The sequence below is a fragment of the Enhydra lutris genome, unplaced genomic scaffold, assembly GCF_002288905.1.
Source record: "Enhydra lutris kenyoni isolate GAN:26980312 unplaced genomic scaffold, ASM228890v2 scaffoldscaffold1, whole genome shotgun sequence".
Classification (NCBI taxonomy): domain Eukaryota; kingdom Metazoa; phylum Chordata; class Mammalia; order Carnivora; family Mustelidae; genus Enhydra; species Enhydra lutris.
The window spans coordinates 13,304,593-13,318,750 of NW_019154085.1; the positions used below are offsets into that span (position 1 = coordinate 13,304,593).

At 43.7% G+C, this 14,158-nt stretch overlaps 1 protein-coding gene across 1 annotated transcript in view; it reads right to left on the reverse strand.

Annotated features, from left to right (window-relative positions):
* LOC111145122 (amyotrophic lateral sclerosis 2 chromosome region 12) overlaps positions 1-12,275 on the reverse strand; it is a 33,622-nt gene extending 21,347 nt beyond the window's left edge. The window contains exons 1-3 of the mRNA XM_022499791.1: positions 12,180-12,275; positions 5,091-5,250; positions 4,531-4,605 (exon numbers count right to left, since the gene is read on the reverse strand). Coding sequence (XP_022355499.1) covers positions 4,531-4,605; positions 5,091-5,203 — 188 coding nt within the window. The 5' untranslated portion in view covers positions 5,204-5,250; positions 12,180-12,275. The remainder of the gene's footprint in view (positions 1-4,530; positions 4,606-5,090; positions 5,251-12,179) is intronic.
* Positions 12,276-14,158: the final 1,883 nt, after the last annotated feature.

The window sequence follows — 14,158 nt, forward strand, 5'->3', positions numbered from 1 at the left end:
AAATAAATAAATAAATAAATAAATAAATAAATAAATAAATAAATAAATAAATAAATAAAATCATTTAAAAAATACTTAAAACCACTTAAAATACAACTCAACTCCTCTATCAACCATATGCTCCCATCCATAAACCAGAACCCTTTACAAAGCTATTTTGTTTGCTTACTCTGAATTTAGGAAAGCCTTGGGGTGATGGTGGTGGGGTGGGGTGGGAAACCATTGAGTAGCCTGGGTCTCTTTAAAAAGCTGACCATGGATTGAGTTTATGTCTTTTTGTTGTTGTTGTTCTTGGTGGATCTCCTTGAGCACAGAGACCTTCCACAGCATTGCACTCAATTCAGAGCTGGCTAAGGGTCAGAGTATGGCTTATGGGCACTTATTTTGTTGGGATTGTGTTTCACAGCTCTGAAAAGTAAAAGGAGTGGTCGATCCAGAATGCCTCTCCTTGACTCTTGTTTTTCCTTGTCAACCTACTCAGATGACTCCGATTACACTAACCAAATCCTGAAATTATATTGATGCCAAAGAGCCTCACATTTTCTCATATGATGAATTCAAGGACTGGTTAATGTATGCAAACCACAGTGCTCCTTTCCAAGAGAGATGGAATGAGATGTGATACTTTATATTTAAGAAGAGAAAAAAAGGGGGGCACATAAATACTGAAAATAGAAGAACAAAAAGTTAAGTGCTATAAAGAATTAGAGATAAAGCCATTTGCCAACTGTGTCTCCCAGTAGCTCAGAGCAATCAGCCTACTGCCATTTTTCAAGGCTCCTGATATATTAAAAAAAAAAGAAAGAAAGAAAAAAAAGAATTGCTGAAGCAAGGTGAGGACAATTGTGTTGTAGTTCATATGTGAGAATTAAAACTTTTGAAATACAGGGGCGCCTGGGTGGCTCAGTGGGTTAAAGCCTCTGCCTTCAGCTCAGGTCATGGTCTCAAGGGTCCTGGGATCGAGCCCCGCATCGGGCTCTCTGCTCAGGAGGGAGCTGCTTCCCCCTCTCTTTCTGCCTGCCTCTCTGCCTACTTGTGATCTCTGTCAAATAAATAAATGACATCTTAAAAAAAAAGACTTTTGAAATACAAAAAGTACATTGTATGTTTGCAAGGAAATTATAGAATTAGCAAAAAAGATGTAATTCACAGAGATGTGTGTCTGAGGCTGGAGGTCCAAGTTAAAAATTGACGGGTGAACAGATTCTTCATGTCCCCATTTGTAGGTCCTGTCAATGTCTACCTGAGCCCCTTCCTGTGAACCCTCCTGCTCCCAGCTGCTCCATTGCCCAGCCTCACTCAGTGCTGACTCAGTAGGGCTTGGACACTGGCTGATATGGAGCCCCAGTGAGTAGGGTCTCACTGGAAAGTTATAAGTACAGTGAACAGGTCTTTGAATTTTAAAAGTACCCACAAATTGTCCCTCACCATATTGCAAAGCAGGATTAGGACAGTGTTAGCTGGGGCTAACTGGTGGGCAGAGTGGAGCTGAGGGTATGAGTTAGGTCACTCCCAAAAAGAGGTATGGGGAGACTGAGGCCTTGAGCTTGCCTATGAATTGGGGTCAGATAAGACCCACAGGGGTGATCAAGCCAGGAGTCCTAGCACATAGAAGGCAGGAACTAGGAACCAGCTCACCTACATGACCATTCAGTTGATCCCTTGCTATGAATGGATCCCACTCCAATTGGACTTTATCACCTCCACCATTGAAACAATCCTCTTCACTGTCACCAAGGACCTTCAGGCCATTCAACCCAACAGTATTTCTTAGTCTTCATCTCAATTACTTATCAGCAGTATTTGACACAGATAATTAGACCCTCCTTCTTGGAACATGTTTGTCATTTTGCTTCTAGGACACCAGGTAGATGATCCTTCATCTACCTCACTGGCCACTCCTTGTCAGTCTTCTTTTGGGGTCTTTCTGACCTCTCAACCCTGGAGTGCTCCTAGTTTCTGTTCTCCCACCTCTTCTTACTTCTGGCTCCACTCCCTGCCTTGGAGATCTCATCAAGGCCAGGGCTCTAGGTCTCCTGTATATGCCGATGACTGTCAAATGTGTATCTGCAGCCCAGACATCTCTCCCAGACCCATATATCCAACTGCTTACTTGACATTGCCACTTGGATAGTGTGAGGCATCTAGAACTTTCTACACTCACACGCCTATAAATATGTACCTCCTGCAGTCTTCCCCAATTGCAGAAAATGGTGATTCCATCCTTCCTGTTGCTCAGCTCCAAATTTTGAAGTCATCATTGACTCTTCCTTTTGCTTTTCTCTCATACTTAACACCCATCCCATTAGCAGGTTCTACCAGGTTCTATCTTCAGAATATATCTCAAGGCAACCACTTCTCCCCACCTGTGTTGTTTCCACCAGGTCCAAGCACCATCTTCTCTTGCTTCTGTCCCTACAATTACATCTTATCTGGCCTCCCTGATTCTACCCTTGGTCACTGTAGTCCATTCTCAACACAGTAGCCAGAGCAGTCCTTTGAAAATGCAAGTTGGATCAGGTCACTCTTCTCCGAATCCTCTGATGCCTTTCCATCTATAATGGGCTGGATTGGGTCCTCTGAAATGTCATATGTGGCAGTCCTAATCCCTAGTACCTCCTAGGGCCTTTAAAGGGGGATTAAGTCAAATGAGGCCACTAGGGTGGGCACGAATCCAACCTTACTGGTGTCCTTGTAAGAGAGTCAGGACACACACAGAGACACAAGGGATGGGCACCAGCAAAGAAAAGACCATATGAAGAGGCAGCAAGTCGGTGGTTATTTACAAGCCAAGAAGAGAGTCTGGAGAGGAAACCAACCCTGTGGGCACTTGGTCTTTGACTTCCAACCTCTAGATCTGTGAGAAAATAAACTTCTGTTGTGTAAGCCACACAGTCTGTGGGTTTTTTGTTGTTGTTGTTGTTGTTTGTTTGTTTTGCTATGGCAGGCCTAGCAGCTAATACACTGTCCCTTTCGAAGTAAAAGCCAAAGTCCTTACACTGTCCAGCAAACTTTACTGTACGAGTTTCTTTTTTTTTTGAGATTTTATTTATTTATTTGACAGACAGAGATCACAAGTAGGCAGAGAGGCCAGCAGAGAGAGAGGGGGGAGGAAGCAGGCTCCCTGCTGAGCAGAGAACCCGATAAGAGGCTCGATCCCAGGACCCTGGGATCATGACTTGAGCTGAAGGCAGAGGCTTAACGCACTGAGCCACCCAGGTACCCAACACTGTACGAGCTTCTTATTGCTGCTCTACAAGTTACTGCAAGCTCAATGGCTTAAAACAAAACCAATTCATTACCTCACAGTTCTAGGTGTCAAAGTCTGAAATGGGTCTCACTGGGCTAAAAAAATCCAGGTGTTGACAAGGTTATATTCCTCCCAGAGACTCCACAGGAAAATTTATTTCTTTGCCTTTCGCAGCTCCTAGAAGCTTCCCATGTTCCTAGTGGCCTTTTTTTTTTTCTCCATCAGAGCCAATGATTGCCTCACATCTCTTTCATGCAGAAGGAACTTGGTGATGACTTTGGGCCCACCCGGATAATCCGGGATGATCTGTCCATCTCAGAGTCAGCTGATTAGCAAACATCATTCCATCTGCAACCTTAATTTCCCCTTGATGAGTAACAGAGCATAATCACAGTTTCCAGGGTTTAAGATGTGGGCATCTTTGGGGGGTCATTATTCCACCAACGACACTCATCATCTCTGCTACTTCTCTCACCTCATCTCCCACCACTGTCTCCTTACACCCTCCACTCCTGCCACACAGGCCTCTCTGCTTTCCCGAAAAAGACCAAATGGGCTTAATGGGTCCCCACTCAGGGCCTTCATACTTGCTGTTCCCTCTGCCAGGAGTGCTAGTCCCAGTCCTGCTGTCTCTTTTATACAAGGATTGCCCTGAACTCCCTATATAAAATCACAACCCCACCCTCGCCATCCCCTCCCCCTTTCCTGTGTTATTTTCTATGCTGCACTGGGATGCACTGGCTGTTTTAACTTGTTTCTATCTACTCTCCCCGCTAGAATGTAAGCTCCAGGAGCAGAGTCTCTGCTATATTTGTTGCTGTTTCCTTGAGCCTGAAACAATGCCCAGCAAATAATAGGGGCTCAGCAAATATTTTTCAAATAAATAAATATATTGAATAACAAGATTCATGCAAAGGCCTAAAACTAAGTCATACTTCTAAGTTTATAAATGATGGATAACAATTTGATTTTTGAGTGAAAACAGATCTACAAGCTACAGAAAAACTTAGACATAGAAAAATAATCAGTAAAAGAATGAGTCACCTCCATAAATACCAGGGAGGCTCCCCAGGCTCTCTGCCTGTGACAAGCATTGCATATTGTTCATTGTAGGACAGGAAATAGTGGCTCTCAGAGCCACCCTAACCGAGAGCTCATTTGTTGTGACTTTGAAAGCTGTGGGTGCAGAGGGCCACACAATTTGCATGTAGATCAGAGGTTTGGGGGGAAATCCTAGCAATTCTAGCAATTCCTGCCCCCAGGGACATAAAAATACTCACTTCGGGGCAACAAAAGGTTTTGTTGTTGGTTGAACATAACTTTGTTTTTTTGCAGCTGGAGGAAGAGGAGTTAGCCTGCAAGTGAAAAATAAGTGATGGAAGAGAGAAAATTAGAAATTCAGAAACCTGTTTCAGCACTCTCCGATGAGGACGATGGCTGCCACGATGACTCAGAATCAGAATATGTGCTCCAACTGCTGAAATCTTTAAAGTCAGGAAGGTCTTGGGGAATCTCTAGTGGAAGGAGGTTTAGTTGAGGTTCACTTCCCAGGGGACCCTGGGCTGGCAGCACAGTTTGTCCCCCATGGGGACTATGGGGCCCTTTGGTTAGAAGCCGCCCTTTCCCTGCTGCACTCACTCTGAGATTTCCTCATTTCAAATCACCCTGAGCCTAAGCAGGACCGGCAGGAGCCACGTGATGCCAACAGGGGGGCTGGGAGAGCTGTGTGAACGCAGATCTTGGGATTTTGTTGCCTAGTTGACTGCACATATTGAAAGAGGAAGAAGTCTGCAAATGGAAACCTAGTCCCCGGGTTCGATTTCATCCTTATAATCCTTACTTGGGTTTCCCTATGGAGGTCTTGGTTGGTGGCCGAGGGGTCTTGATTAGCTTCCGTGGTCCCAGGTTCCAAGGGTCCCAGCAGGTGCAGTAGATGAGAGGGTTGGGGTACATGGCAGGAGGTCAGAGGAAGTCTTGGCTGCTAGGCCAGGAGGCTCTTGCTAAAGTGGGAAAGTAATGGCAGAGAGTTATACCATTAAGAGTCAAAGCAGCAACACCTAGAAACCAATTAGAAAGGACCCAGCAAAGGCCCAAAGCACAGATAGTAGGATGGTAGATTCTGGAACCTGTTGATCTGGTGCAAGGTCTTGACTACAGAGTAACATCCCACCCTTTGGCACCTCGGAGACTTGACCTGAAAGCAATTTAAAAATTTGCCACCCTTGAGTGCTTACTGAGAGCCAGGTACACAATAAATGATCGATTATTGTTATCCCGATTTTACAGAAGAGAAACCTGAGGCTCAGAATGATCACAGGGGTAGCAAGTTGCAGGGCTGGGAATGAGCACAAGTCGACCGGAATCCCAAGCCCGTATTCTGTCTGGCTACATTAGTTCTCACTGAAATGAGAAGTTCCTATGGTAGGTCTTGCACTGAATTTCCTGGAAAATTAACTCTGTTACTCAAATTACAGTGCAAGTGAATGTCTCAGTTTCTCATTCCTGTTCACCTGCCCTATTATAAATCAAAACTCTTCCTTCTTGGCTCCATGAAAACAAAAGCAAAATCCCTATTATATGCATAGAAGACAACTCACAGATAAACAGGGAGGCTTGACTCATTTGTTTATTTTCTTTGTTTTCCAGAACACCACTAAAATGATAGTATAGGATTGTGATAATAGAAAAAATATATATTGGTCTCTCTGCCCCCTGTTCCCAACACAGGGGTCTTATAACAGTCATGAATCCCAAGTGATAAGAGCACTAGAAGCATCGTTCTAATGAGGCAGTTCTGCGTGGGCTCCAGGATGGGGGTTGGTCACCAGAAAAACAAGACATGATTAAAAAATTAAGAGTTTTCAGCCTCAGTCCCTGTCCCCATGCAGCAAGGAGGGGAGAGGGGCTGGAAATGGAGTTCGTAACTGATCATATCATGAGGAAACCTCCGTAAAACTCCCAGCGGCATGGGGTTCGGTGAGCTTCTGGGTTGGCAAACACGTCCACACCGGGAGGGTGACTCACCCAGACTCCGTGATGATGGAAACTCCTGCGCTTGGGACCCTCCCAGACCAGACCTCACTGCTTGTTTGATTCATGCGGCTGTCCATCTGCGCCCTCCAGCTTATCCTTTAATAAACCGGTAAATTCAAGTAACTGTTTTCCTGAGTTCTGTGAGCTGTTGTTGCAGCAAATTATTTGAACCTACAGATGGGGTCATGGGAACCTCTGGTTTGTAGCTGATGGTCCAAAGCCTAGGAAGCAGAGATAGCACAGTCTGCGATCGGCATCTTTGGCAGCCGGGGCAGGGCGAGGGGCATGGTCTCGGTGGACTGAGTCCTTACCCATGGGATCTAGAGCTACCTCCAGCTGGAGAGCGTCAGAATCGAGGGAAACTACAGGACTCCCAGCTGGTGTTGCTTGGTGGGGGAAAACCCACATACATCCGGTGTCCTAAGTGCCGTGAGTGTGGTAGCCGTGTGAGAGTAAAGGAGACATGTAGGAGGAAGGATGGCTTTTTTCCTAATTCAAGGACTAAAAGAGCTTTCATTCAACTAGAACAGGGAGAGTGGGAGAGGAAACAGGACTGTACAAGGGTTGTCCATGCAAGTTTGATACAGTAACTCCCTCACACATTCCTCGGCACACCATTGGAAGCTGAAGCCTACAGGCCTGCAAAGTGGGTACAAACAAGAAGAGGCTAATTCCCACACTGAAGACCCCCAAAGACTCAGGACTTGGAACTGGTGGATTGTTGGATACTATGGACAGGCCTCTGGCAGATCTGTTAGAGCACGTAGTAGGCCAGGGGTCGGGCCCTCCCTGCAAACATGTCCAAGCACCCCTCCCTGGAACCTGTGGATAGTCACCTTACATGCAAAAAGATTTACAGCTGTGATTAAGCTGAGGATCTTGAGAAGGGAGATGACCCCAGATTATCTGTGTGGGCCCAAGGTCATCACAGACCTCCTCATAAGAGGGAGAGTCAGAGTCAGAGAAGAAAATGTGATGATGGAAGAGGAGGTAGAGTGATCAAGGAAGGACCACAAGCCAAGGAATGTGGCATCTCTGGAAGCTGGATCAGGCAAGGAAATGATTCTCTGCTAAAGCCTCCAGAAGGAACCAAGTCCCGTCAACACCTTGATTTTAGCGCAGGGTGACCCATTTCAGACATCTGACCTCAGAACTGTAGGAGAATAAATTGGTGTTGTTTTAAGCCACTAAATTTGTGGTCATTTTTTACAGAGCAGTTGTAATAGGAAACAGAGCAACTGGGGTGAAATTACCAATAGAAACATAAGAACCCAAGAAAATAAAAATTGCCCGATGATCCCAAGTTACAAAATACTATGGGAGAAAGTCAACGTGGTTGTAGTAAGGTCCTCACTCATATATGTTAATGCAAACACTTAACACTGATTTTTTTAAAAGATTTTATTTATTTATTTGTCAGAGAGAGTGAGCACAGGCAGACAGAGAGGCAGGCAGAGGCAGAGGGAGAAGCAGGCTCCCTGCTGAGCAAGGAGCCCGACGTGGGACTCAATCCCAGGACGCTGGGATCATGACCTGAGCTGAAGGCAGTCACTTAACCAACTGAGCCACCCAGGAGTCCCAACAGTGATCTAACCGAAAAGTGAATTGGGACTACATTGGAAGAGTGGGGGAGGGCGATGGAGGGTGGGCATTTTAGGGCCGAATCCCCATCTACCACACCAGGAAGTCAAGACAATGGCTAAAACTGAAGAATTAACAAATGGAGTGGAGGAAATTATTGAGAAGTATGAAGTTAAATTCAGAAAGAAATAGCTTTGAGGGTTGAAACTAGCTGTCCCTAAGCAGCGTGCCGAGGAGTGGAACTGAGAAGTGAGGGGGGTGGGGCAGAAACTCTAACTTTTCATTAATAAACTTGTAACACAATTTAGTTTTTAAATGATATCAGTGGATTAGTCGATAGAAAATAAAAACCAATGCCAAAAAATGTTAGGAGCACCAACAGACCCACAGAAGGATTACAACGACAGCAGATTTAACTCAAATGTCAAAGGCTGGTTTCCCATAGGACACTGGAATAAATTTACGAATCAACTGAAAAATGAAACAAACCTTTTTGTGAAATGTGACCAATGCCTGAGAAACCATTGCATGGTTTAATGACTTTCAGAGCAAAAGGCAACCATAACATTGAGTCCATTTTACAGACGAGGAAACAAACTCAAAAGGGGTGACTCCTGGGCTGCCTATAAATGTTCATGTAAGAACAAAAATACTGGGGCACCTGGGTGGCTCAGATGGTTAGGCATCTGCCTTCTAGTCACGTCATGATCCCCAGGTCCTGGGATCAAGCCCCACATCAGGCTCCCAGCCCAGTGGGGAGTCTGCTTCTCACTCTCCCTCTTCCTCTCCCCCTGCTTGTGCTCTCTCTGTCTCTGTCTCTTTCAAATGAATGAATAAAATCTTAAAAAAAAAAAAAAAAAACCAGCAAAAATACTTACACGCTCTCGTCGTCAGGACAATGCTAGCTGCTGTGGGATACTGCACACCTGCACCCTGCCCTTGGGGAACTTGTCGTCCTAAGGGCAGCCATCAGAAAGGGAGCTGAGGGGGCTGTGGAACCAGGGTAGGAGAGCCGGCCTTCAGAGAAAGGCAGGATGTGCAGGTGGAGGTAGGCCTGCAGGATGGGCTGGCTCAGGGTGCTGCGAGGCCAAGAGACTGGGTAAACAGCACAAGCCTTAAGACTGGCGACAGGGCCCCTCACATCTAACTGTGTTCTGTTGTGCATGGGGCCAGTCAGAAGATCTCAGGGAGACAGGGCCAGAGAGGCAGCTGGGGTGGACAACCCAGGCCGAGAAGGTGATGCCACAGGGGATAGAACTCAGATGAGCCTGAAAGGAGGATATAGCCATGGCAATAAGGGAGCTCTGCTGCTGCTTCAGACCTGGTGTCTGCTTCCTGCAAGGACAGGAACCAATCCTGAACTTGGGCAGCTTGACAGGAGTCCCTGGTGTAGACAGTGAGAGGCCAAGGAGGCCGGCTCTCAGCACTGCCTTCTTTATTCCATTTCTTGCCTGACCACCCACCCTGTGGGGTTCCTGAAGGGCGGGACTCCACCAAGCCATTCTCTGTGTCTCCATGGAGACTGGCACAGTGACTTGTCCACAATGGGTGGACTGATTTGTTCCCTGACTGATAAACTGAGTGGCTCTCACCATGGGGACTGACTCAGCAAGGAGGAAGGAACTCCACAGAGGAGCTGCAAAAATGTCATCATTGTTACAACGTTATAGATAATATGAAAAATTAGAGTTCAAAAAACCAAAATGACTGGTAAATGATTGTACAGTCACTCAGTGGGAGTTTTACATAGATTTTAATGGATTATTCGACAGCCTGTGGGAACATGAAGAAATGGTTAAGAACAAAGATATAAAATGGTATATATGCAATGGATACAATTATGTAAAAGTATGGACCGAGATGCATAAAAGTTAGAAAAGAATATGGTAAAAATGAAAATTGAGCAAGAATGTCAGGATTATGGGTTTTTTTCTTCCTCCATAACATTCTTTACTGAGATTTTCTTTGGGTTCTGGAGTCAGGTGGGCCTGATTTTGCACAATAGCTTGTCTACTTAATAGCTAGCTGGTTAATAACTTCTAGAATTCTCTCTAGGCTAAAGAAAGAGATTTATATAGTTTTCCATAAATGGGATAGAACCTATACATATATTCTATATATACATTTTATTAACCAATGTCATGAGCTTCTTTTAATGTTGGTAACTATAGACGTATCATCATTTTTTAAACTTAAGTTTACTGTGGATAAATTTTTTAAATGTATAAAAGTAGAGAAAAACAGTATAATGAACTCACCTGCCACCCATCTTCGACAATTAGCAATTTGTGGCTAATCTCATTCATCTGTACCCAGCCCACTCCTCTAATACTAGATTGTTTTAAACAAACATTTTAAAATAAATTAAAAGCAAATCCATAATTTAAATTATACTTAAGGCAAATCTACAAAAGTCTAAGATTTGTTTCTTTATCATCATAACTGTATAAATTTCTTTTTTTTAATTTTTTTAAAAGATTTTATTTATTTATTTGACAGAGAGAGATCACAAGTAGACAGAGAGGCAGCCAGAGAGAGAGAGAGAGAGAGAGAGGGAAGCAGGCTTCCCGCCGAGCAGAGAGCCCGATGCGGGACTCGATCCCAGGACCCTGAGATCATGACCCGAGCCGAAGGCAGCGGTTCAACCCACTGAGCCACCCAGGCACCCATAACTGTATAAATTTCTATCCTACAACCATATGCATCGTATTTTTAGCCAGTTGTGTACTGATGAACATTTGGTTGTTTCCTTTTTTTTCCGTTGTAAACAATGCCTTGGTGTATATTCTTTTGCTTTTAAAAAGTGAAGGCCTCTCCTTCTGAACACTGATGGGGATAAATACTCAAAATATTTAGCAACTAGTAAGACACGGCTGTTGAACCCTCAGAGTAGACTTGGGCGATAGCTGGAACGGGGCCCTGCAGGACCCCACTTCCACCTTTGTGCCAGTTTGTGCCGGGCATTAAACCCTTAGTTGCTTAATCATAGCAGATCTGGGGGTACCAGGGGAGGAGCTAGGGCAACCAAGCTAGCAGGGAGGCCATTTGAGAGCTTTGGACGATGTATACAGTTGATCCTTGAACGATACTGGCTTAAACTACACAGGTCCACTCATATACTGATTTTTTTCAATAAGTATATTGGAAAATTTTTTGTAAATTTGCAACAATATGAAAAAACTCACAGAGGAACCATGTAGCCCAGGAATACTGAAAAAAATTAAGAACGTTAGACATTAATATAAGACTATAGTATATAATACATATAAGATAAAAATATGCATTCTCTCTTTCTAAAATTAATAAATAAGTCTTAAAAAAATAGGGGCACCTGGGTGGCACAGTCAGTTAAGTTTCTGACTCTTGGTTTCAGCTCAGGTCATGATCTCAGGGTTGTGATCTCAGGGTGGTGAGATCATGGCCCATGTCCAGCGCTGCATTCAGCATGGAGTCTGCTTAAGATTCTCTCTTCCTCTCCCTCTGCCCCTCCCTCCCAACCACTTACACACACACACACACACTCTCTCTCTCAAATAAATAAATAAATATTTTAAAAATAATATGTGTTAATTGATATGTTATGGGTAAGTCTTCTGATCAACAGTAGGCCAGTAGGTCAACAGTAGTAGTTATATTTTTGAGGAATCAAAAGTTATATAGGATTTTTGACTGCACAGGGATCAATGCCCCAACCCCTGCCATTGTTCAAGGTTGTTATTCAAGGGTCAACTGTATATACAACAGTATGGCAATATTTCAATATTTCAATGACTATATAGAAGCTAAACATGAGCCCTTTACTTCCAGTATTCTCCCACGAGGGAACCACCATTAACAGGCTTTTACTGAGGGTATGTTTCCAGATATGTTCTACGAATATATATGTGTGTATATATATATAATTCTTAAAATTTTTTTACATAAATGAGAGTACATTTACACACTATGCCACGTCTTGTTCTTTTTACATAACAGGATATCTGGTAGATTATTTCCACATCAGCATAGATAGATCTACTGCATTCAGTGGCTCGATGTTGCATTGTATGGCTTTAAGAATATAGAGGTGTACGTGTGTGTGTGTGTGTGTGTGTCTTTGCACGCACACCCATTTGTGATTTAGGATTCTTTCTCCCTACTCTTTTCCTTTCCTCTGTTTCTCCCTGATGATTTTACCTGAGGCTCAGTGGACTGAATGTGTGAGGTGGTGACACTGTAGTTATCAATGAGCCAGCCGAGCCTTCAGAAAGGTCACAGGTTCGTACTAATAACCACACAAAAAAGTTATATAAAATATCTTTTCCAAAGAGCTTACCTTGCACTGCTCAAAGATTTGTTTCTCTCATGTGGTTCTTCTCCACGTCAAGAGTCTTAAAGACACCATAATTTTATAGAGAAACTGTTTCTCATTTTCTCATCAACATAAAATCAGCATTTCTTTTAGATCAAATCCAGAGGTTCCAGAACTCGAGACGTTAGTGGTCATTCCAAGTGACCGAAATGCTAAAGCAGAAAATCCACAGTATGTGTGGGGCGGAGAGAAAGACTTCCAGTGAATCCTGTCAAAGTCTTTTACAAAGGCTGAACAGACATGAGGACAAATGTCCTGTCTAAGGATGGTCCAGTTTGAGTCTTTCAATATAGCAACGAAAGTCAAACTGGAGGAGAAAGCCAACCTTCCATTCAGACTCTCTTGACTCGGGCCTTGAGTTGTGAGGTTTGTCCTTGGGAGGTGGCAGGCAAAGGTTTGTTTCTTTCATTGCTATGGAAACAGAATGGCAGCACCTCATTGGCTCAGGCCCTCAGCTCTCCAACAGAGAAGACTAGAGAAGCAGCCGGTTCACAAATTCTCCAAAACATAAGACAAAATATGCTTTCGATGTACTTTAGAGGAAATAGAATTAAACAGCCCTCCTGGGCTCAATCGACCTGTGGTTGTAGTTGCCAGGCAGCATCTGTGGAGGATTTTAAGTTCTTTTGTCACTTGCTTACAGAAACCTAAAACTCTGAAGTAGGCCATTTCCTCTTTGAACTTCAGGCCTTGAAATTTGTAAAAGTACAAATCCCCTAGGGCAGGAGTCTTTCTCAGTCACGAAGGAGTTTGACCATTTCCCCCCCTAAGTTTTCCTTTAAGTTTTGCTTTTTCTCATTATAGGAAAAAAATACTTGCTTGTGACAACCAGAGGCTTTCATTTTTATTCCATTGCAACTCACTATAAGAAACATTTTACATTTTATAATAAAAAGTTGCATGAAATAATACCTTTATTACATACTACTCTCATCTATTTTTTTTTCTTCTATTTAAAATGAAAGCTCATTATAAATCCACTTGTTGATTCTATGATGCTCTGATGGGTCACAAGCCACAGTTTACAAAACAATGCTGTAAATTCAGCCATTCATTTGACTTCACATTTATTATCTAATGTGTACCAGGCACAGGTGGGGGCATATGCATCAGTTCCTGTGCTCCAAAGAGCTTAGAGACTAGGGGGAAGCAGACAATAAATTCAGTAAAAGCATAATGAAGCTTACATTATGGGCCTTACCAGATGCAGTGGGGATGGACAGCAGGGACTCCTTATGAGTCAAAGAGAAAGGATTTGACTAGTTTTGAATAGTAGAAAGATCATGTTGACTGCAGTGTAGAGAAGCAACCGGAGAGGCCAAGTCAGGAGGCAGGGAAACCTATTAGGAGTCTATGGCGGTGGTCAAAAGAGACACAGCAGTGGCCTTGGCTGAGGGAGCAGCAGTAGGGATGGAGAGGATGGGACACAATAAGATTTGGCAATGGATCAGACGTCACAATGTGGGAAAAGGAAGAAGTAATGTTAATTCATGGGTTTCTAGCTCAGGCAATTGAGCTAGAAGGCGGTGCCATTTTATTGAGATGATAAGGTCTGGAGGATAGACAGGCTCAAAGGAGCAGATTAACTTCAAGCATGGACATGTTGAGTTTGAGGTCCCAGAGAGAAACCCAAGTGGTGATGTCCATTACAGAGTTTGTTCCATGATTTGGGGTTCAAAGGAAGAGTCTGGGCCAGAAACGCTTTAGGAGTCTTCAGGATAGGTAATATTTCAAGGCAAGGGAATGGATGAGCTCACACAGGGAAAGGTGTAAGAAGACAATACGGTCTAGAACAGAGCCCTGAGGAACGTCACCAATATTTATGGCAGTATTCCTTAAAGGGTGGACCATGTCATAGCTCAAATATATACAACCATCACTTGAATGAAAATGGCTTGGGAAAAAATGTTCGTTAGTTTCATGAAATACTGAGTCTGGAAGTA